The sequence below is a fragment of the Pimephales promelas genome, chromosome 25 (genome assembly GCF_988280905.1).
Source record: "Pimephales promelas chromosome 25, fPimPro1.hap1.1, whole genome shotgun sequence".
Classification (NCBI taxonomy): domain Eukaryota; kingdom Metazoa; phylum Chordata; class Actinopteri; order Cypriniformes; family Leuciscidae; genus Pimephales; species Pimephales promelas.
In genome coordinates this window covers 15,487,675-15,511,728 of record NC_142793.1, presented here as the reverse complement: position 1 = coordinate 15,511,728, position 24,054 = coordinate 15,487,675, and the positions used below count along the sequence as shown (strand labels likewise).

At 37.6% G+C, this 24,054-nt stretch overlaps 1 protein-coding gene across 3 annotated transcripts in view; it reads right to left on the bottom strand.

The window, feature by feature from the left end:
* Positions 1 to 47: 47 nt before the first annotated feature.
* Positions 48 to 24,054, bottom strand: part of snrkb (SNF related kinase b) — a 28,509-nt gene continuing 4,502 nt past the window's right edge. For 2 of the 3 annotated variants that reach the window (XM_089127699.1, XM_039647797.2), the window contains exons 2-6: positions 16,242 to 16,919; positions 7,592 to 7,733; positions 3,703 to 3,915; positions 3,494 to 3,610; positions 48 to 3,371 (exon numbers count right to left, since the gene is read on the bottom strand). In XM_089127699.1, coding sequence (XP_088983825.1) covers positions 2,210 to 3,371; positions 3,494 to 3,610; positions 3,703 to 3,915; positions 7,592 to 7,733; positions 16,242 to 16,830 — 2,223 coding nt within the window. In that variant the 5' untranslated portion in view covers positions 16,831 to 16,919 and the 3' untranslated portion in view covers positions 48 to 2,209. Of the gene's footprint in view, positions 3,372 to 3,493; positions 3,611 to 3,702; positions 3,916 to 7,591; positions 7,734 to 16,241; positions 16,920 to 23,359; positions 23,632 to 24,054 lie in introns of those variants that run through there. The other variant, XM_039647796.2, reaches the window with a different exon arrangement.

Here is a 24,054-nt window from a genome sequence, read left to right as displayed (position 1 = left end):
TCTTGTGCAAAGTCTTTGAAAAGAGAAAAAAATACAATGACACAAGGGCAGTTTAATCAGTTTTAATAAATAAATATAAAAATAAATTAATCTCATTGAGACAGTCATAATTTTAGTAAGGGTCAATGGGACTATAGACAAACCAAAATCCAACGGTCGTGATGTGATTACAGATGCTTTGAAAGATGGAGACCCATGTCAAATGAGTAACATCAAAATAATAAGAAAAAAATGCTGATTACGAAAATATAATGCACGTCTGGCTTTTATATCGCTCTGCCATCCAATTGGTTCTCACAAAACATCGCAGGTCAGGATGGTTTTTCCTAGTTTAAACTTTGTATGGGAATGAAAATTCAAATTTCACGTTACATAGATCTAATATAACCCTCAATATCTCTCCCCAAAGCACCTTTTTATTCTTTGTCTTTTATTCTATTCACCTATTCTTGTGCATTTGGTCAAGCTTATTCATGGTCCAAGATATTGCAAAAAAAAAAAGAAAAAGTATAGGCTTATTCGACATTTACATTTACTAAAGTATGACAAAAAATAATTAATTCACCAGTGAAAGGTGTACTATGTATAGCACAGAAACTTACGAACTTGTGAAGTGACTGAATAACTTTGACGTCCTTTAGAGTACCAAAGTAACAGTAACCACAGTCACACCGCCTATATAAATGTTAATGTGATCGTGTTTAGGCTGTTTAGGAGGTCAAAACAACAGTAACCGCTAGCTTCACTCATGCCATTACAACACACGAAGGCTGGATTTTAAACTAGGCTCAGCTACGCAATTTAGCTTTATGATATCATACAGCTCTTCAAATGCATTTATGATCCATATAATCTTTGTCGATCATCAAACTAGCGTCATAAAAGTTGCTACGTTCATTGAATACGATCTAACATGGAGGGATTGAAATGTTCGAATGGATACGGTGCAAGGGTCAAAATACAACATACCAATAGCATAACGTTAAAAAAAAATATATACACTGTACATAATATATGGATATTTCAAAGAGCTTATACCCATACATACAACGTATGTTAAAAATGTACCCAAAGGCAAATGATTAAACAAAAATAGATGTTCAAATGTTATGTAATTAATCTCCCTCACATATCTCATGTTAAAAAAAAAGATGTCTTTGATGTCTTTGTCACCATCTTTCTAAAAAACCCTTGATAACTCTCTAAAATTTGATAAAAGCTTCAAAATATTTCCAAGAATTAGCAGTTTTAAAACAAACTCCAAAATACTGCTCCAGGAAGACCAGTCTTCTGTTTTTGTGTAACATTATGTCCATTTCACAAAAAAGTCTCTAGCTATAATCTCTCAGAATAATCTCTGTTTGAGCCCTCTTCTTCTTTTTTTTTTTTTTTGGAAAATATATCACAGATATACTTAGCATCTTTCCCTGGTCAATCCCCCAGCTCACAAAATGCTAATGTTATGCTAAGCTGTTCTCATTTAGCATGCTTTCATAACCATGCTCCCAAACTGCTCACTGTATCAATGTGGCAAACTGTTCTGCTTCCTGTCCCACTGCCTGATAGTGAAGGTGCAATCTAACATGCTAGCACGAGAATTAGCAACTTCATCAATGCCACAGAATGCAACCTTAAACTACGTTGCCTCACAGTTACCGGCAAAAACAATCTAAATGAATGACTAAAAACTTGTTAGGACTACTGTACCGACTAAGTGGCAAGTCCTTGAGCCTAAATGGCCTCTATTGTGATTGCTCACCGTATGTTCTCGTGTTGCCTTTTTCTGTGTCACTGTGAAGAATGGTCACTCAGTCACTCGTTTATCACTAAACTCTGTGGAACACATAATGTGGTTAAGATATTACAGTGCAAAATGACAAGTTATTGAATTAAAGCTTCTACGCTAGCAAGACATATGCTACTTCTAATAAACTTCTCTGAGATAGCACAGAATATAGTCAGCAGTGTCAGTAGATACAGGTGTTCATATACACAGCATTGCCAAAAGGTTAACTGTCTCACAGGAAAGCAGCAATGAATGCTGGGTAGGGAAAGAAAATAATAATATACAATTAGTAGATTGAGTGGGAAAGCACCTCTGAGGTTACAGTATGAGGTGAGAACACACTTATTCTTTTAGTGTCCAGTAAGTTGCAGATATTTGAGGGCTTCTCATGCCAGTTTGTTCTTTGATCTCGGGATCCGATCTCTACAAGACATGGCAGCAGTTGTACTGTGCAAATGGTAGAAGCTTCTCTTTAGAGGTGGGCTGGATGTTGAAGGACAAGGCTTTCTCACAGAGCGGGAACTGTAGCAGACGTTCCCGCAAGTTCACGTTCTTGACCTTGCTGGGATCGGCCCGAATAGCAGAGTCAGTACTTGTGTCCCTGGTTCCCTGGAGGCCTTTCTGAGGTTTAGGTTGTACCTCCTCAGTTTTCTCGACTTCAGCCGCAGTCTTACGCAGCTCCACCCCATCGGGACCCGGGTCCACACAGTGGTTCCTTGGCAGGGACCTCGGGGAACCACAAGGTGTTGACACCACCCCAACCTCGAGCAGTCGAGATTTGGCTAGGGTATTATTGTTATTTTCTAGTGTGTCCTTTGAAGGTTCACGCTGTCCCCAGCAGCACTGTACAACATCTAATGTGGGAGCTGGTGGATCTTGAATCTGTTCTCCCTCTTGCTCATCTAAAGACAAGCTAGGGTGGGTGAAAACATCCTTGCCCCTTCCTCTACCTGGTTGTTCTGTGTGGTTCAACTCTTCCACATGGGCTTCAGTCTTCAAGGGCATCTCTACCTGATGTTCTATGGTGCCAGAAGAGACTAATTCTGATGGCTTCTTCTGCTCTTCTGCTAATTCCGATCGTTCATCAAGTTCCTCCTCCTCGGCCAGAGTTTCACAGTTTCCCGTCCCCTTACTTGACGGCACCCCTGTTCTCCTCTGAGTCTCTGATTGCAAAGGTATTCTAGAAGGTTTCAATGATAGATCTGTTGAAGGAAACAGACCCAGTTTACCAGGTGCCACCTCAAGCTTCGCCTCATCTTTGTTCTGCTCCTTTTCATCGTCCTCTTCTTCCTCTTCTTCCTCACAGATCTGCTGTAAGGCTCCAAGGCTCTTGACAGTAGGTTGGTCTGGAGGTAGAGGGCGCAAATTGAGGCTCAAGCATGGAGCTGTGCTGCAAAAGTCACTGAATGAGTTGTCATGACGGTTGGGTTTGGGAGCCAGCAGGTCCCCAGACTCGCTCACACCACGTCGGACATAGCCAGAAGACAGAGAGCCAAGAGGCGCTAAGGGACCCATAGGTGCTCCTCTTAGTGTGTCGGTCCTGGGCACTTGGCTCACCAAGTCCAGTGGTTCCGACATGGGTCTCCTGTAGCGGGAGGAAATAACAGGACTCAGCACAACGTATAAAGGACCTGTAGGTTATGTGGTAAGATTAAGTAAGTAAGAACCAAAATTATCCAAAATATGTTTAAGAATTCTGGGACTTACTGTGTATGTCTTTGTTCAGGAGTGAGACTTGACTGCTCTTGCTTTTCTCGAAGGAGTCGCTCTCCCAGCAAGTAGTACGTGGCTGTGATGTGGTTATATCGGTCAGCCTCCAAAGCTCTATGACACAAAAATGTATTTGTACTATTAACTTATAGAACTGTATTCTACGACCAGAAGAAAATGTCCAAGAGGTATAAAGAGATACCCACTCCTGGATGGCATCTCTGTCAGCAATGCTGCCACTGGTCATGGCTTGGAGTATGAACTCATGCTCTTCGGGTAACAAACTGCGGTGAGAGGTAAGCGGGGCGGCTGTGTATCCGGCAGGCGAAGGGTCAACACCTTGCAACCAAGGGTGGCCCTCTATCTCTGTGAGAGACGCCCGCTTAGCAGGATCCCTCTGCAGCATACGTGAAATCAAACTGAAAGGGGAAAAAAAAGAAAGTAAGAGGAAGAGAATGATGAGATATTGTTATTCCTTTTTTTGCCAGTGCAGAACGAGCACATTAGACATGACCTTCTGTGGCGAAATAAGAAAAATCCCATCATCTCAGATAGGCTTGATTTTGTCACCCTTCATCACACTTGCCTCCATCTCACTTCATTTCAGTCTCACTCTACTTGCAATTTTCATACTTTCCTTTTCTAGCAATCTTAATAAATATTCTCTGCCTGGCTGACAGACGATGATTGCACAGGCGCATCTTGCCATCAGTGGAGACGGAATGAAAAGGAAGTGCTTATCTTTCTGCTGATTAATATTCATGAGCACCTGCAGAGAATTGGTGCTTCAGTGAGGCGAACTGAAAGAATATGGTATTGGTAGGAACACTTGCGAGCCAAGCTTGCTTGTGTATGTGTGAATGCACTGCATCCAGCTTGTTTATTCAGGGCATTTGAGTGTTTTATTTCACTGCGGTACTGGCACACGTTCCTGCATCTCACGTAGCTGACCAGCAGGGGGAGATGTTTTCCCTTTCAAAGTGTTTTTTTTTTTTTTTTTTTTTTTTGCGTGTTTATAATCCCACATGCTCCATTGCCCTTGAACATCAGTGGAGTCTCTTGATGTGTTTAACCTCAAGACCTTAAATAGCCGTGAGGAAGAAGGGTGGAAAAAAGCAAACTACAGATAAACAGCAAGATGAAAGTCTGCCTAAAGACACGAGCGTTCTTCTCCTCAAAGAAACCTCTTCACATTAAAGGAGGCTTTTGATTGTGGTGGAGATCATGTGACTCAGTCACTATGTTTGGCTGTGCAGTCAAGCCCAGATGTCGAACACAAACTTGTACGCACACTCTTGCACAATTGCCTGATTCAGACCTAAAAGCCTGAGAGCTGTTGCTTTGGGGATGTTCTGACTACAAATAGCCTAGAATAAACCCACTTAAAAATAACTCAGACAAAATGCAGCCTTGTGTGAAGATCTGGTCACTTTAGAGCTGTGGTGAACACACTTAAAAGTAGGCTTGTGCACCTTTCAAAAGTGAATTGAGATTGGTTTCTAAAGTTCCTGAATGTAAAATATGGTGTCTATTAGGACGCACAATTGTACATGCAAATGAAATTAAAAGAAAGCTGTTTTTAATAATACATTTCTTTTTAATACAGAAAATATATTTAAAGAAACATTAGTATGGCACCTATAGAAATAGGTATTACACATTTGAAATAAAAAATAATGATTAAAAAGATATTATTATTAATAATAATTACCATTGAGACATTTTGTCATTCTCAGTGGTAGAATATAAATTATTTTGACAATTAATTTATAGAAATAAGTCTCATAATTTAAGGGGAAAGCATTCTATATGAGGTAACAAAGACATAATTAGTCAAAATGAATCATGTAATTATGTATTGTTTCAAAGCATTCCTGTGACTCGATTTCCTTTCAAGTTCAAATTCCAAATCACGCCCAAACCTTTTCAAGAGCAGTACAATATTATGATTCAAAAAGTGTATTAAAGCTTACTTAACCCTTTACCTGTCACCCCCTTCTTGATAATTGACATTAAAATGCACTATACAAACTTAAATGGTTGTAATTCAAGAATGCTTTGGAATATAGAGCTAAGCTTGGCCTTGTTTTAAAGAAAACAATCAGCAGATTATTACTGAATTCAAAGAACTTCAAAAAATTAAAGTATGAAAAAGTTATGTTAGTTATAATTTACAGTAAATCAAATATACACTGAACAAAATAATATGCTTTATCTAATCAATAAAATTGTGACAACATATTACAGGCAATATTATTAATTAAATTGTACAAATTAGAATTAATTAGAATGTTAATTTGATTAACTATTACTCAATTCTAATTTGTTCAATTTAATAAATAATATTGCTTGTAATCTGTTGCCACAATTTTATTGATTAGATAAAGCATATTCATTTTTACAGTGTACTTTATTAATATATATTTTTTAATATAAAATAAATATTTTACAAAATATGTTTTAATATAAAATTACTAGAAAATGAAAGCAAGTTGTGTTCCAAATTTAAAGTTGATATCACAAAAATTGAAGTTCCCATGAGATTTTGTTTAGGCGTTATACCAAAAATGGCCACCGGGTGCCATTGAATTGCATTGAATTTAATTGTATGCATTCTGCCATAACAAATTAATAAATTTCTATCCAAATATCACTTCTGTTACTAAATATGGAACCTTGAGACTCAGACCTTTCTGACAATATGTGTTTTGTCAAGATTAGAAAAGGTTTTAATAAATTATTTTATAAATTTTATAAATTATGAAAGATGATGCCCAAAAGGGGAGGGGCCTAATAAAAAATAAATACCGTTTCTATGGTAAAGCAACGCCCAATTTCAAAATGGTTTTCACAGGATGAATTCTGAGTTTGTAAGCTTTCAAATGATTCCTAACTTATGATAACTACTAAAATATGTGATATAATAATAATAAAAAAATATACTGTATATATATATATAATATATTATACTTTTTAGAGGACTTCTTAACTTACCTTTTAAAATATAATTTTAACTTTTTTTATTGACAAATACTCATTGTTTTATTATGAACTTTTAGCACTAAAAACCAAAGTATCGATTATTAAAAGTGTGTGCGTCGACTTTTTGCGACAAAGTTCAGAAACTCCTGTAATGATGTTGATTTTTTGAAGCGCACTCTTGTCATAATTTCATATGTTACTGTTCATTCCTAATGTGTAAGAAAAAAAAAACAGCGCTAAAATATCTATTTAGGAGTCTTAGACCTTTCCAACGATATACAGTTTGTCATGACTAGATTAGGATTTAATAGTAATATAGTAATAAGTAAATTTAGATTGCCCATATACGGGCAAGTGACAGTTAAGTAAAGCATTTTTAACTCAACCAGAATATTAGTTAAAGACCTCATGAGACAAAATGAGGGAGTTGTCTTTACCTGTTACTCTCTGTATTCATCAGCTGTCCGAAGGATGCAATTTTTGTGTGTCTGTCATAACATGCTCCTAAATCTAATTTTCTTCATTTAAAGAGCCACAAACTGTGATTGGCTGGTCCAAGCAGGTGTAAACAGATAAAGTACAGTTTGTTCATATGGGCTTCGGTCTACACATAGGTATGAAGTTTGGCGTGAAAGTGGTACAAACTGGGAGTGGTGTGTGAGTTGTGACCTGTCAGTTCTCAGGGTGGAAACACAACAGAACACAACCCTGTGTTCCAGTGGCACAAAGCTGTTAATGACATCTTAAAACATGTTTTTGTGGGCATGAGTCAGATCAGCATTAAACTCTTATTGGAAAGTGTATTACCAGGGTCATGTTCTTGGTAATATTGTTTTTTCAGAAACAGTGAACTCGTCAGCACCAGCTTGGGAAGAAAACACTATTGATTTATTAAATCAACTGACCCTGCATAATACAAGACTTGTTACATAATGCCCTACTACTATCATGATCAGTTTTTGAAATTATATTTTTGTTATGTTTTCCCCGAAATTCCCAAGATAACATTGTTCTAACTTGTTTTCGAAGAATACGTCTTAAATAAAAAATGTTCTTCTAAGCCCATTTGGTAAATTGTTTTTTCTTAAGCTTTGTACAAAAAGACATACGTACTCTTTGCATTCTGGAGAGATGTGGTTGGGCACAGTGTAACGACAGTCCATGATCATGATGAGGGTCTCGCTGTCGTTGGCCTCCTGAAAGGGTGGTTGTCCACACACTAGCATATAGAGGATTACACCCAGTGACCAGATATCTGGAAGACAGACAATATCAGACTTAATCTTAAATCTATTTGCCACATTTATTGGTTTTAAATATCACAATCGGGGATTTTCGTATCTGAAATTTTAAAAATCAAACTGTTGTCAGAGTAAATATTTACATCCCCAGAGAGAAGTGTAATTGGATTTGTGCAGAAAAGAGGAAGAAACATGTCAAAGGTTTTATCCAACAAAGAAGTTCCCACATGTGACACACACATGCTCACACTATCAAAACCAACCAATAAACACAAATAAACTAAACACAATTAAAACAGAGCCTTAACCTCTCTAGCAATTCTAAATACTGTAAATTCTCTACGTCCTCAGACAATATTGAACTAACTTAAGCTTTATAGGCATGATTTTCTGACTAAAATGTCCCTGACATTGTTTTCCAATCCAACTCTGTGCCAAATAAGTATCCTTGGTTCATTATGAACCAAGACCATGGTGAACGTGACATACAAAAGATTGAAAAGTAATAGAGAGGGCGTACAAGTCCCACGAGAGACGTGTTTGTTTTGGTGGCGTACTTTTCCACGGTGGATTTCCAAGAAAACAAGCTTCCTCTTTTACTTTTTCACTTGTGTGCGTGAGAACACACACACACACAAAAAAAATACAAATATGGGTGAAGGTTTAGGCCTTGCTCTGTTATTATATTCAGAACATTTAACCATTTAACCGATTTCTAAAGGAAAGAGTACCGAGAATGTGCTCATTCATAGTTTGGGTCAAGTGCGCTGACCTGACTGGCAGTTAAATGCGGCTGCTGTATTCTTGGAGGTCCATTTTGGCGTATACAGAAATTCAGAAGTGGCCAGAGGACAAATGCAAACATTAAATTCCCAGAATATTTCTACTAAGTGTGTAACGATACCCTCATGTCACGATTCGATACATATCATGATACTGAACTCACAATACAATATTATTGTGATACTCCAAGACATAAAAGGTTAACAAAAAATGTACTGTTGATTAAAATGCTAACTTTGATATTACATTGTGGGTTTAAATGAATTGGTTTGGACTTGGAGCTCGTAACCCAAGGACAATGGTGACACCAAAATAACAATATTCATGATTCTGAAGCTGAAAATACAGAATTATTTAGACTAGAAATATTTGTAGGCCACTTTTTACTGGTAACATCAGACATTTGGCATTATCAGGACCCACAAATATTCCCCAATATTATACAATATCCATTATAATAAACATTACGTATATTATTTTAATGAAGTACTTACACTAAAACTCAGAAAAATGTAATTTCTTTCCTCACACAGTAATTTTTATTTTGGGGGGACTATCCACGATACATATTGTCACTATCCACGATACGTATTGTTGCATTTTTGTATTGTGATACATTGTGGCACGATTATATTGTTACACCCCTAATTACTAGTGTGTTGTATCAACATGGGATTGGAATTCTAATATTGTTCTTGGATCAGGAGCTAATCTATATATTCGTTTTATTTCATCATTAATCATCATCATCATCATCATCTTCCACTACTAATAATAAATTATTCAAATTTAGGATTACTTTTAAGTTTTAATTTTCAGACTGATCTCAAGAAATGGCGTATGTATGACACGCCAATTCGTATTTCCATTTTTGGCGTGCTATCAACACGCATAATCGCTTTTCAGCGTGTTTATGAACGCCGTTGACTTAAAGTTACATTACTGTAACCCCGTCCCTAAATCTAATACCATTAATACCATTTATGAGTCTTCCCCGACCATATAGGGAAAAAAATATCGCTCCCCAGATGTAAATCTACATTTCGCTTTGTTTCGCTCAGACATTTAACGGCGTAGACATACACTTATACAAGCAGATATCTCAAAATGCGTATAAATAACACGGCACTTGACTTGAAAATGGCGTGTATGTTTACGCAAAAGTCATGATGCCATGTTGTAATTTTACAAGGAGTAGTTGCCCAAAAATGACATTTTTTTTTTGTTTTTGTTTTTTTTTAAATCTGTTCCAGCTTCTTAAACTTTCCCATTTTAAAAGGCAACTTCAAATCTGACATGCTGGTCTCAGTGTGGTGTGTGTTCCTGGTAAACCCTATTGGGACAAGTCTCTGAAATCAGAAATCTCTGACCTTGTGGGTACATTTTTGGTCCCATGAGGAAAATAGCTTGTAAATCATACTAAGTGATGTTTTTTGTAACATTTTTTGTAAAAATGCATAAAGTTTTTTTTTTTATAATGGGTAGGTTTAGAGTTTTGCTTGAGAATATACAATTTGTACAGTATAAAAATCATTACAATCACCAGTTTTAATCAATATAAAACACTGAAACCCAACATTTGTGTGTATACGGATGAATTCTGTGTGAACCAGAGCAGAGAATCAGCGTGACAGACAGTCCTGAGAGACAGCATTGTCCAAACAGTGTCTTTAACTGCTCTGACAATAACTCCTCTCTTCTGCTCTCTGTACGGCGTGTTCCTCCACATATACAGACAAACAGACGAGTGCTACAAATCTCGCACTGCCACACACGTGCATGCAGGATGTTATGTAACATATTTTATCTTTTAGCACACTCATGTGATTGGACAGCAGATGAAATATGACACCAAATGTTTAAACTAATAAAATCCTTGATCAAACAAGTTTTAGTTAAAGTACTCAACCTGTTTCCTTAGATAGATGATAAAGATAGTTTATGATAATTATCACAAACATAACCTGCTGTTTGCAGTTGTTTCTTAGAAACTCTGTAAGAAACATCTACCTTAACGGGTTAGTTCACCCAAAAATGAAAATTCTGTCAGTATTTACTCACCCTCAAGTTGTTCCAAATCTCTATGTGTTTATTTGTTCTGCTGTACACAAAGGAAGATATTTGGAAGAATGTTTTAATCAAACAGATCTCATGAGTGACAGAATTTTCATTTTTGGGTGAACTAAACCTTTAAGAAAGAGTGTGACCAGAAAAAAAATTATTTTTTTCAGCATCAAATGTCTCCATCATCAAATTGAACTCACTCATGCTGATCCAGGATCCGTGAAACTGGTTAGTTTGAAGTGCAGCACACCTCGATGTGTGAGTGCTGTAACAGCAGTTTACACAAAACAGTGTAACTAACAAGGAGCGGGTGCGGGTCTGTGTTGAGGTTACATAATGTGACAACACCGTGTCATCAGACTTCAGGTCTTGTAAAGATTCTAGGATTTTAAAGATTTTAATTATAGTTTGTAGAATCTTTAGAATGTTATAAACCTTGCTCCATTTTAAAGCTTAGAATATGTATAATATTAAAGAACTATTTTATAATTTGTATAATATTTGTTTAAGTACAGAATATTTAGAATCCTTCGAATATTTTTTGAGATCTAAAACTGTTATAATGTTTGGAAAATATTTAAAATTTTAAATGAAATTGATTGTTTAAATAATGTTAAAAATTCATTCTGGGGTCTGATTTTTTTAAATGTTTTTAAAAGAAGACTTATCAATGCTCTGTTTTTTTATTTATTTATTGTGAAATATTACTACAATTGAAAATAACTGGTTCCTATTTTAATATATTTAAAAATGTACTTTATTCCTGTTATGGCAAAACTGAATTTTCAGCATCATTACTCCAGTCTTCAGAGTCACACGATCCTTCAGAAATCATTCTAATATGATTTATTTGAAATCTTTAATAGAAATCTTTTGCAAAAATTACCAGTGACTTTTGATCAGTTTAATATGTCCTTATTGGATAGAAGTTCAAAAGAAAAGAAAAATGCACACAAAGCAGTGTAAGATAGCCTGTTTTGTGAAGGTGTGTGTGATATATTGAGTATGTGAGTTTGTGAGATGTCACTGAGTCAGTCTCTCCCAGCTTATCTGTTTAAGAACATCTCAGATCAGCAATGTCAACAACCTGAATCCTGATGATGACACTGAGCTGCTTCACACACAGTATACACGGTAAGCCAGATCATGAGGACATTGTAATGTCCATGTGAGAACAATTTGGTCCCCACAAAACCTGTACTCATATGTTGTGTGTAGAATATAATAGAGTGGTAATTAGAGCTTAAGTGTGTGTGTGTGTGTGTGTGTGTCTGCATGTGAGCTGGCATTGAGTGACTGAACTCTTATGAGTGGATTAGAGTCGAGCAGCTGATTACAGACTATGAATAAAACCTCTGACAGAGGTAATGGACATTCAGCCGTCCACACACAAAGGCTCAGACTCAAGGGTGAGCGCAAAAAAAAAGTGCAAAAGCCCTTTTCAAATCACGTTTAAATATCAGATATCAGTTTCTACACTTTCTCATCTCTCTCTCTTGCTACAGAGGTTAATGTCAACAGCTAGCCAGCCTCTGCCCAGCAAACTTCAGGAGCTGAATAAACTACTAGGCAGCGGGCCACATGGTCAGCCGACAGGCACTGCCGTGTGTTTAGAGCTGCTAAAATAAACACACTAGCAGATGGAATGTTTCCCACAGCACAATAACGTAACATAATTCAGGTACAATGCAAGTGCAAGCCAGGTGCTTTTAATTTTTCTGCGCTAGCAAAATGTAATTAGCCGGCATTTTATCTTAAAAAAGAAATGAAAAAAGAACAACAAAGGCTGTTGTGGATGAAAGTAAGCTGACTAACAATATGAATGTGCATTTTAATAAAGAAAAATAAATCAGCTTATCAAAATAAAACACTATTGTTGTTGATGTCAAATGACTAGGGCTGCATGATTTTGGGGGTGGGGTGGGTGGGAGAGGAGTCCTGCAAAAACTTTAGGCCTCGTTTAAACGATGGGAAAACGCAGATATTTCTCTGCGTTTTGCCCTCTCATTTTTATCACTGAAAACGATTATTTCTAAAAACTCCGTCCAAAGTGGAGATTTTTGAAAATGCCAGTTATGTGTTGTCGTGTGAACTGGGAGAAACGGCGTTTTAGGTTCTCTCTTGTCGTTTCTGAGGATTCTGATTGGCTTCTAATTTTCATTTTTTGGTGAACTAACCCTTTAAGGTAGATGTTTCTTACAGAGTTTCTAAGAAACAACTGTAAACAGCAGGTTATGTTTGTGATAATTATCATAAACTATCTTTATCATCTATCTAAGGAAACAGGTTGAGTACTTTAACTAAAACTTGTTTGATCAAGGATTTTATTAGTTTAAACATTTGCCAATAGGTTTGGCATTGTTATGATGGCGCTCGACGGCGTATTTATGCGGGTGTGTAAACGATGTTATATTTGAAAACGGGGAGGGGGAAAATATTCGTTTTGCTAAATACCCGGCTTTGTGTAAACGTGGCCTTAAACTGATTCTGTTTTAAAATGCATGTTTTTTTAAGTTCGGTTTGCTGTGCTTGTTTGTAGGGCTGCACAATTTGGCTAAAAAAATGTATGATCATTATGAACCCCGCACATGACATGCAGGGAAAAAATTGATTTACTAAATTGTGCACATGATTTACTATTTTGTCCCCTTGATTTATAAATCATGCACACGATTTACTATTTCGTTACCTTGATTTATAAATAGTGCAAAAAATCGAGGGAACAAATTAGCAAATCGTCCACACGATTTAGCAAATCGAGGGAACAAAATAGTAAATTGTGCACAATTACATTTTTTTTGCAAGTCATGTGCGGGGCTCCGTAGAACATTTATCAATATGACTAGAAATGATTATTATTTTCAGTCTTTGTGATTTGCTAGCACTAAACCATCTCATGATTTTGGTTTTATTCCTTTTGCAGCCCTACAAAATGCATCCAATTCAACAGTATTTTATGCAAATGCACATGTGAAGCTAACCAAATAAGCCAGACACTACCATGGATGGGTTGTGTGACATGCCCTCATGCATCTTCAAAAACCTTAAAAAAAAATCATACAGAATCAGTAACCATTGAGAGTTAGATGAACCTTCAGGCAAATATGCTAACTGCTAAGCTACATCTATAGCAAAGTAGCTCCATTGCTTTTATGTCCATGTTTACTCTTCGTTCTGACTGATAAAGTAAGTTAAGCATCTGTAACACATGACTACTCAGTCCTTATCTGCTCTAGTTCTATCGGTTAGAGAAAGATGAGACAAGGCCTGAGGTTCACACGCCTCTAGCGTCCTAGCATGCATGTGTCTGAGTATTGCCTCCTCTGCACACTTTGTTGGGTCTCGGCGGAGGCTGACCCACTTTGTGCAGATCTAATTCTGGCACAGGCAGCCTCTGTGAGAATTACTGTCCCACAGTCACATGGCGCTCTGGCAGATAAAAAAAAAATCATATAAATATGACATTAATAATGTTAGGGCAGAGGGGCGGAAGGGCACACATCTGTGTTCTAGAAAGCTCTAGTGAACTGGAATGAGAGAAAGACAGACAGGTTCAGTGGCTGAGCAATGTTAAGCTCAAGTGTCCTCTGAAGACTGTCTCTCTCTCTCTCTTCGTCGTACATTGTCACCAGCTTTGTGACGCACATTTTGTTCCGTCTTTCATCATAAGCCTTGAGTTTTTAAGACAGTGTGTCAAGTTAAAAATAGTTCAACTTACAAAACACGTCTCCATATCCCTACATTCTGTTCTATTCCATTGCACTCCATCCAACTATTTTTGAACACAAGAACAGGAGCTGTGTGAACACACACTAGGAAATGCATCAGATAAGGTTCAAGGGAACCCAAAACCAGCCTAAATATTCACAGTTTCCCTAAGATCAAACAGTCGACTGATCATTCAGGCAAACCAACTACAAATCAATTTTGAAACTAAGAAACTTTCAATTTTTGAAATCTTAAAATCTAGGATATTTGATACCACAAATCTTTAGAATCTATTTTCATTTTTGAATCTATGCTGAATTTATGAATCTTTAGAACCTTTAGAATGTGTAGAATCTGTGAATTTATCAAACTATGAATTTGAATATTTAATTTAAAAAATCTTTAGAATCTTTGAAACTGAATATTTTCATCTTTGGAATTCTGAAATTTGAAATCTTAAAACTATGAATCCCTAGAATCATTGAATTTTTGGAATTATTCGATTATTTGAAATGATAAATTGTAATTTATCAATCTTCAAACCTTTAGAATCTTAACTCTTTACCCAACAGTGTTTAAAAAAAAAAAAAGAATTCAGAACATCTGGATCATATTCAGAAAGAATTATGAAAACATAGATCCTCTACCTCATCCTGGGTCGACATTTCATTCGGTAATATTAGGCACTTTTGATTTAAATGCATTTTAATGTTGATGATCGCATTATTTTACATATAAACAGTATCTTCTTATATATGCTATCGATGGTTTCTGCTTCTTTTCCCCTGTGTTTTGATCCAGAGATTCAGTACTCTTTCAGAAGATGCGTAATAGCGCCCCCCTACCGCATAACAGTGAAAACATGGAAAGCTGGAAAATTTTGTCAATGGCGGGGAAGTGTTGTCTCATAAATAACGGAAAATTCCGTCAATGGTAGGGAAAGAGTTAAAAACTGGAATATTAAAATGAGATACTAAGATTCTAAAGATTATTTTAGATTCTACAGATTCTTAAAAAAAGAGCCTCAGAGCATTCAGAATTATTAGAATCTCTGAGCATGAAACAGTACTGTACATCTGTGCTCTAGAAAGCTCTACTTAACTGAAACATGACAGTAACAAGAAAGAGACAGAGAGACAGAATGATTCATTGTCATTCCAGTTACTCTTCATCCTCTTGTCTGAGTCAATGTTAAGCTGAAGTGTCCTGCTTGACCCAGTCTCTCTCTCTGTCTCTCTCAATCTCTCTCTCTCTCTAAATCTGCTTTCTTTTCATTTCTCCTTTTTGTCATACATTAAATCTCAAGAGCTTAATAAGGTGACTGTGTCTGAACAATAGATAGAAGGTACACACGTTCACAGTCAGCCACATTCATCCACAAAATAATTTTCCAAGACAAGACACAACATTACAGCAAATATGAGAAAGTTCCAGACCAAAGCAGAAAAATTTACCGCAGGCAGCAGAAACATTTTACACATCTCTGTGGTGGGTTTCTAATATCATGGGATATTGCTAATGTCAAAATTAAACAATGTTACCAATTTCACTATTGTTTATTTTCAGGATATTCAATGGGAATTTGGCTCTCATGCAGATTTGTTGCAGGGATTCTGAATGCAGTCAATTGAGTCATATGTAGGTCTGACCTGACTCAAATCTCCTTGCTTGAACCCTGCCAGGGCACAGATGTGCTGTTCATTCAGTAGATTTTCACTCGAAAAACAGCAGCGATTAAACCCAGAAGTGGCACGTGGGGAGAAGAGAGGGGATGATCAAGTGCGAGAAGAGAATGAGGCCACCCGACATTCTTGCAATCTTCAAATTTCTTAAGAATCCTTAGAATATTAAATATTTCAATCTTTGGAATCTTAAAATCTCTCAATCTTTGAAACTATGAATCTTAAATTCTGTTCAATCAACAAATCTTAAAGCGATGTCTCAAGAAATAAAGTTTCATCACTTACCCACTGCAGGAGCATCATACTCTTCGCCTAGCAGTATTTCTGGGGCAGAATATGCAAGTGAACCACAGCTGGTCATCAACATTGTCCCGGGCTTAAAGTGGTTACTAAAGCCAAAATCTGTTAGCTTCACCGTCCCTTGCTGCCTGAAGAACACCACATTCTCTGGCTTCAGGTCTCTGTGGACAACATGCAGACGATGGCAGTAGGCTATTGCTCGTACAATCTGCGCAAAGTGCACTTTCGCCGTGACTTCGGCCACCCCGCCTTCGTGACGCAAGATGTAATCGTACATGTCACCTCCGTCGCCCAGCTCTAGGATGAGGTAGAGCTTGGTCTGTGTATCGATGACCTCATACAGTCGCACTACGTTGGGGTGCTGGACGAGTTTCATGCAACGGACTTCTTGTAGCAAGTGTCCAGTTGCTAAATCGTCAAGCTTGGTCTTGTCAATGACTTTGACTGCTACTAGTTGGCCCGTGAAAACGTGACGGGCTAGTTTGACCACGGCGAAATGACCTTTGCCCAGTGTGCGGTCTAGATCGTATAGGCCGGCTATCTTGCCCTCGTAACCGCTTTTGTTGGCAGACATTTTGGATCAAGCAGTGGAGGTACAGTTGCAGGGCTGGGCTCTTTCACGTAAGGAAGCTGAAGGAAACTGGGACTCTACTGAGACATCACCTGTGGAAACACAAAAGAGAGAAAATGACAGTGAGAAAATGACACAAAAACAGCAGAATTGTTATAATGAATTTTATATCATATATGGGGGAAATGTATCTAATCAGTGATGGATGCTTTACCCACCAAGCAACCCCAAAGTCCAAGCAATTGGAGAGCAACACGCCAACAACCACTCAGATCACCCACACAACTGAAAGGCAACACCCTGGCAACCATCCACAACATTCAAGCAACTGCATATCAATTACCTGGCAACCATCCATGGCACTCTAGCAACATACCACCAACCACATACCAAACAATCACTCAACATGAAGTATGTCAGTAACCATACAGCAACATAGAAACCACCCTATGAACTGTAGCAAGATGCCATAAAGCAATCAGAACCATCCATAACATTAGCAACCTACTAGCAAAACCCTAGCAACAACAAAGCAACGTGCCGACAGCCACTCAAAATACTTTTGTAACAGCCTAGCAACCAGAGCAGTATTGGTCATCATCATACAGCAACTCCTTAGAAACCATCCTCAATATCCTAGCAATAAAGCAGTCGTTCATAATTTGAGCCATTGCATAGCAACACCCTGGCAACACCATATCATCATGCCAAAAGCTAATCATAACACCCAAACTAATATCCAAGAAAGTAGCAACCAATCAGAATACTTTAGTTACCGCATAGCAACAGCCTGGCATCCACCCATGACATCCTAGGAACCACATAGCAATGTGTCAAGCTGCCAACAGCCATTTAGAACAATCTAGCAGCAGCACATAACTTTAAAAGGTTCTTCTGTGGCATTAGACTGGAAAACCATTTTAGGAATCTTTAAGTGCAGGGATGTAGTGCTCTTTGTGTTGAAATAGACAGCGCTGCAAATAGAGGCAAACTTCACTTGACTTTCACGTTCACAGAAAAAGGTGAGTGTGTGGAGAGAGAATAGGGGAAGCCGTCTAACAGGTTTATATACTGTATGCTCAAGAGAAGAGAAGTACTGTTGGTATTTGCCTGATCTTACAGAGACAAGGATCTTAAAACATTTCGAAGAAAAAAAATAATTGCCTAATTAACCAATTGTCTCATAAGCAAACAATTATTATACCCAGACAGAGCCTATTTTGTAGTACAGCAGTTACTTAGCAACAGTAGTTACTATTACGAAGAACTCAAACAAATCCACCCAGTTACATAACTGAGAACTCCTCTATTATCAAACTGATAGGGAGTGACAATAATGACATGTTCGAGCACAAATTTGGCTGTCTATTTCAAATTCAGCCATACTTAGAGGTAACATCAATAATGCAATAAGACAAAACCCATTCAATAGTGCAATTCTATAGGAAGTGGTATTGATTGTGACATCCCCCACATGGTAGACACATATTTTGTAATATCATTGTAACATGTAGTTGCAATACATGTGATTAAGAAAACATATTTCCAACATTAGTGTACATGAAAACTTCATGTACATGAAAGCTACACTGTGTAACTCTTTTAGTTTATTCTCAGCTAAAAACACTAAGTTCTTTAAAAAATATATGTGCTCATTAATGTATATTTACTTTGTTCAAGTAATTAAGTATTCTCGTGAGTGTATAAAATACATACGGGTAAGGGGTTCTAATGTCGTTCGCCATGTTGCCCCTCCATCTTGAAAGTACATTAGCCAAAGAGGGACATACACGTTAATTCAAGCTTCGCCTTTCGCGTTTACGTCTGAGTTAACACTCATGGACGAGGTCGAACTGGAAGCCATGTTAATCTTGGACTACATTGGCCACCGTAGGAGTTAAAACGAAATCGGAATTGAGAGGAACAGAAACTAATATTCACTGGATGGTCATATACCTTTTCACCACTAGATGGGGGTAGAAATCACACAGTGTAGCTTTAAGACTCAAATAAAACCAAACGAAATAAAAAACAATGTCACGAAAAGACACATAAAACAAAACGAAAACAACCGTCCCAAAAAGACACACAAACCCAAACAAAACAAACAACCATCCCAAAAAGACACATAAAATCAAACAAAAACCAAAACACCAATCCCAAAAATAAATATAAAACAAAACTAAAATAAAACAAACAACTCTCTCAAAAAGACAGACACAACAAATACCAAAACAAACAACTGCCCCAAAAAGACACCCAAAACAAAACAAATAACCATCACGAAACGAAAAGACACACAGCACCTCAGACAAATAAAAATAAAATAAACAAAACAAAACCAAAACACAAACAACCCCTAAATCGACACAACAGCACAAAAAAACAACAACAACAACAACAACACTACAATAAAATATAAAATAAAATACAATTCTAAAATTAAACTCACAGAGAAATAATTGGGGGAACCCAGATACCACTTTTAGATAAATATTCTCTGATGGAGGGGATACAAAGAGATGGAAAAAGAAGGGTGCGAGTGCGAGGAGAAAAGTGTTTTGGGACTTGGCGTCAGAGGAGTCGGATGACAGGGGTGTAGCACATTACAAATGGTGTAGATCAATACCTGTAATGTGATATCATTATTAGTGTGCATGTGTGTATGTGTGTGTCTTGATGAAAGGAGCTAAATATTTAATGACTAATGATAAGAGTTTGAAAAGGACAAGATGCCCATCTAACCCACCTGTGTTAACTAATCAAAACTACAAATGCACATAAAATTACTAATTCCAACACATGAAAATGTTATCATTATCAAAATGTTTTTATATTTATTAGTAACATGTCAAGTATGAAAATATTTACACCCCTCATACACAATGTATTCGGGTTACAATGATATGTGAGAGAGAAAAAAAGGGAGAATTCAACCGCCATTTACTTTCAATGCATGCAAAAGAGCATGCATTGAAGAGCCCCAAATGAAAAGTGAGCTACTCCTTTAACAGAAGAGAATCAGATCTGTTTTAGTGTTTGCAAGATCATTATTTTTATTCCGAATTTCCTGCTTCATACACACTGGAGAGCAAAACTTTGATGTTTTGTTGCCTTTTGTGAGATGCATTTATTTAATGGTGAGACCGAAAGAGAAACAGAGCACAAGGATGTAACAAAGACTGGGTGGCCTCCATATTGAGGAAGGATATAGGGCTGTCCACCCTTTCCATGTTCAGAATCAGCTGTATAATTTACAAAGCATGGCAGTACTTCCTACAGGGAGCAGGGAGCACAAATGGTGCTTCCTCCTGATAGCGCTCAGGCAAACACCCAGCATCCGCAATTTGGGACGACTCTCACAGTTATACAAGGCTCACACATGCTAACACACGCAGACATGGCATTTCCTTGACTTCCTGCAAACGAGGAACTCACGTCAAGGAGAAGGGAAGCAGGCTCAGCAAGCTCAGCGTTTCTGCGAGAAAATGTCCGCTGCCTAAACGAGAGATGCTGGGGTCTTTTGTCACCCGCTACATGAGAGTCAGAAGGAAAACAGACCCCGACTCATTTGCACGCCGATACGAAACACACAAACCCATACGTGGGGCTGCCAGGAGGCACCAGGGGAGAGGTGTGAAAGGATGAGTCATCCCGCTTTCTCTTTTAAAGGAGGGAGGGCTGATGGACGAGCGGAGTGAAGAGATGTGAAAGAGATGCAGAGTTGGGGAGAATATAATGGGGTTTCCTTTAGATATGATCTCATCGCCCCATGTTCCCATCATGTAATATTCATGGTGATGAGGTCAGCGTGCTGCAGTGGGAGCTTGCGTGCCTGCTGTGCGAAGTGCATTAACGTGTAGACTCAAACACACACAGTAAAACATTTAAACCACTGGTAGAACGGCAAAATTCAGAACCAACATCTTCCAACTGTTGGTCTCATTCACTAAGTATGTGTACACACATTTGTGCGTGAAATCAGCATATAACTTTAATACTAAAAATTACTCTAAATTTACGGGAAAAAATTAAACCACATTTGTTAAAAAAAAATTAATAATAATAAATTCATGCGCATATGCATGTACTGTCAATTACGTAGATTTTTTTTTCCAAAGTCCTCCTGTGCGTACAAATTTAAAATAATCTATGCAAATATTCGTGATTGTACACCCAGTGTTCTAAAACCTAATAATTGTGGAATCCACATGTCCCAGATGTGGCCCGGATCTGGGCCGACACTATGTTGCTGGATGAGTGCCTAGTGCCAACTGAGGGAAAATTTGAAGTTCACACTCCAGGTCTATCTGCCTCCTAAGTGACAGAATTTAGTCCAAATTCATAGGCAGTGTCGAATCAGGAGGCATGCAATCCCAGAATGCACTGCAGTGAGTTCCAAGATGGCGGACAAAACGAGAATCGTTAACTTTTATAATATACCTTCACACAGAATGCCTTTTTGCATTCCACTGCACTACTTTCCCCATTGTTTTTCTATGTAAACATGCACTGTATGAATTTATTTGACCATTGCGCATAGGCCTACGTGTTTTAAAGGGATAGTTCACTCAAAAAATAAAATAAAAATAATAATAATAATCTTGAATTGTTACAAATCTGTATAAATTTATTTTTTTCTGCTGAACACAAAGGAAGATATTTTGATGAATGTTGGTAACCAAACAGTTGATGGCCCCATTGACTACCATAGTATGTTTTTACTATGGTAGTGAATGGGGCCCAAGATCTGTTTGGTTACCAACATTCTTCTAAATATCTTCCTTTGTGTCTGATTAAGGCTGATTAAAGGCTGACTCAAGGCTGATTAAAAGATGACAGAATTGTAATTTTTGGGTGAACTCTACTAAAAAAAAAGTAGTTTACATGAAAAAGTTAGTTCAAGCAAGAATAAAAAAACTAATTAAATTCTATATTGCTACTCAATTCAAGCCTGTAGAAATGAAAGTATAAATATCAATGTTAAAATAAATCCTTTAACGACGACAGGTGACCTATCCCTTTCAGACCTTGTGTCACTGATTAATAATTATTTATATAGTATAATTAATATATAATTATGAGAATTCTTTATAAAAAATACATTATTTGTGTAGAGAACTCACTTTAGTTTAGTTCTGCAACATGCTAATGGAAAACTCAATTGAAATCAATTGCTTTTCATACTACCTGAATAACATTAAAAATTCATCACTTATGAGGTTGCATGCCTGAGGTTGTAGACTTGAGCTTTTTTTACTTGTCTCTTTCGTTCCACTTGGCTTTAACCTGAAAATTAACCCACATTGTCTCGTATGTATATTTCCAGTGACAAGAAGTTAGTCTGTCAACATTGAGCGCAAATCCGCTGCGCGACATGACACGATCAGTCAGTCTGAGGAAATTTGGTTTCTATAATGTAGGCAAAATTTGATCTAGGTGACCTGCACTCCCCTCTTGTCCTGATTCCCTCAGGTCTGTCTTGTGATGGAGCTGATGTGTCTTAGGACACTACCGTGATAACACTTGACACACACATGCACACATCTCCTTTTCTATCTGAGGCACAAAAGAATCACTGTGAAACCCACAAACTTGGTAGTTTGCCAGCACACACACTTGCACATATACTCACACACATGCACGTGCGCACAAACAAACACTGCTGAGTCTAGGACTATGGCTGCAAGCTATATATACTCACACTCAAGTATCTAGTGATGCAGAACATACAAGACCATATATACTGCTGCATCAGATAGACATCAGTCTAATGACTTCAGCCAGCATCCTTTGCATCGCATTGCTAAGAATCTGACCAAGTATTCTGTTTATTGCCACAAAACCTGTCAGTTCAACAACTGCTCCTAAATGCATCTCATCAGTTTAAGTTGTCACAGGATTCCTGAACTTATAGAACAATGCATTTCGACTTTGAACCTACACAGAGCATTATGCTGTTCATTAAATATTATATATAAAGCAACGAGACAATCAATTGATCTGTCCTTCTCTCTGTTTCTTTGCCTTGTTTTGTTTCTCTTACCCGTGTCCTTCTGTTAGATGCCCCTGAATGTCTCCAGGCCTAGGACAACAAAGAGCGGACTGGAGGATAGGGTGACTGCCATACTGCGTGTGTGTGTGTGTGTGTGTGTGAGAGAGAGAGATAGAGAGAGAGAACCTAAATGCAGACCAGCACAATGCCTCCGACCCAGTGTTTGTCTGCAAACCACATCTCTAAGTCACCTTTAATAATTTAGTCTTTCTAATAGCACCTAGCTAATAACCTGTCAACTACACAAAATGACACGAATAACACAATAGTACATCAAAAAATTTAAATATTCATTACACAAACAATAACATTAAACTATAGCCCCACTCTGGCAGGCTCTCAATGATCTCAAATGAAACTCAATGGAATTAAACACTGCATGTCCCATTGGCCTATATCAATTCTCACGGGCGATTTCAGCATTCAATTCAACAAATAGTTAAACACAAAACGCATTTGTTTTCTATAATAACTTACCATATAAAGTGATGAGCAGCGTTTCGTGCGTCTATGTAAACGAGCATCCGTTGGAAATACTCTCAGCTTCCCGTTGTGTATTTCTGGAGGCTAAACAAAATATTCGCTTCCCAATATCTTCACACGTCTGCTCGCTGTTGTTTTTTTTATCAATAAATGATGCCCACTGCCCGACCAGGACGAGGCATGTAGTGGTGCGCGCGTCGCTCCGCAGTGCTCGCGCTCACTTCTGCTCTAGCGCTCGAGCGCTCTCTCCCTCCTCTGACGTCAATGCATTCCAGCTTACCCGGACTTGAGTGAGTGAGGGCGAGAGAGTTGACTAGGCAGGGCCATATGAAATGTTTCTTAAGTCTCAAGAACACTATTATGCAACTGGCTATAATTAGGTGAAGGGACTGAAAGGAACAACATCGGTCGGACGGACATTTCACTCATTTATGTGACTTAATGTCCCAGTATATGCAAATAAGCTGACTCACTTGTGCAATCTGAATATTCTGCAAGGTCTGTAATGAACATGTAGGATACAGGCATATGACGAGAGCAATTTACAATTTAGGCTTGCAAAAGAAAAAAAAGCTGCTGCAAGTTTGAAATTAAAAAGTCAAATGTTTCCATACCAACCTTTACTGTATGATGAGCTATACAAATCTGAATGTTACTAGCTGATAGTAACACATGCTACAATCAATGGA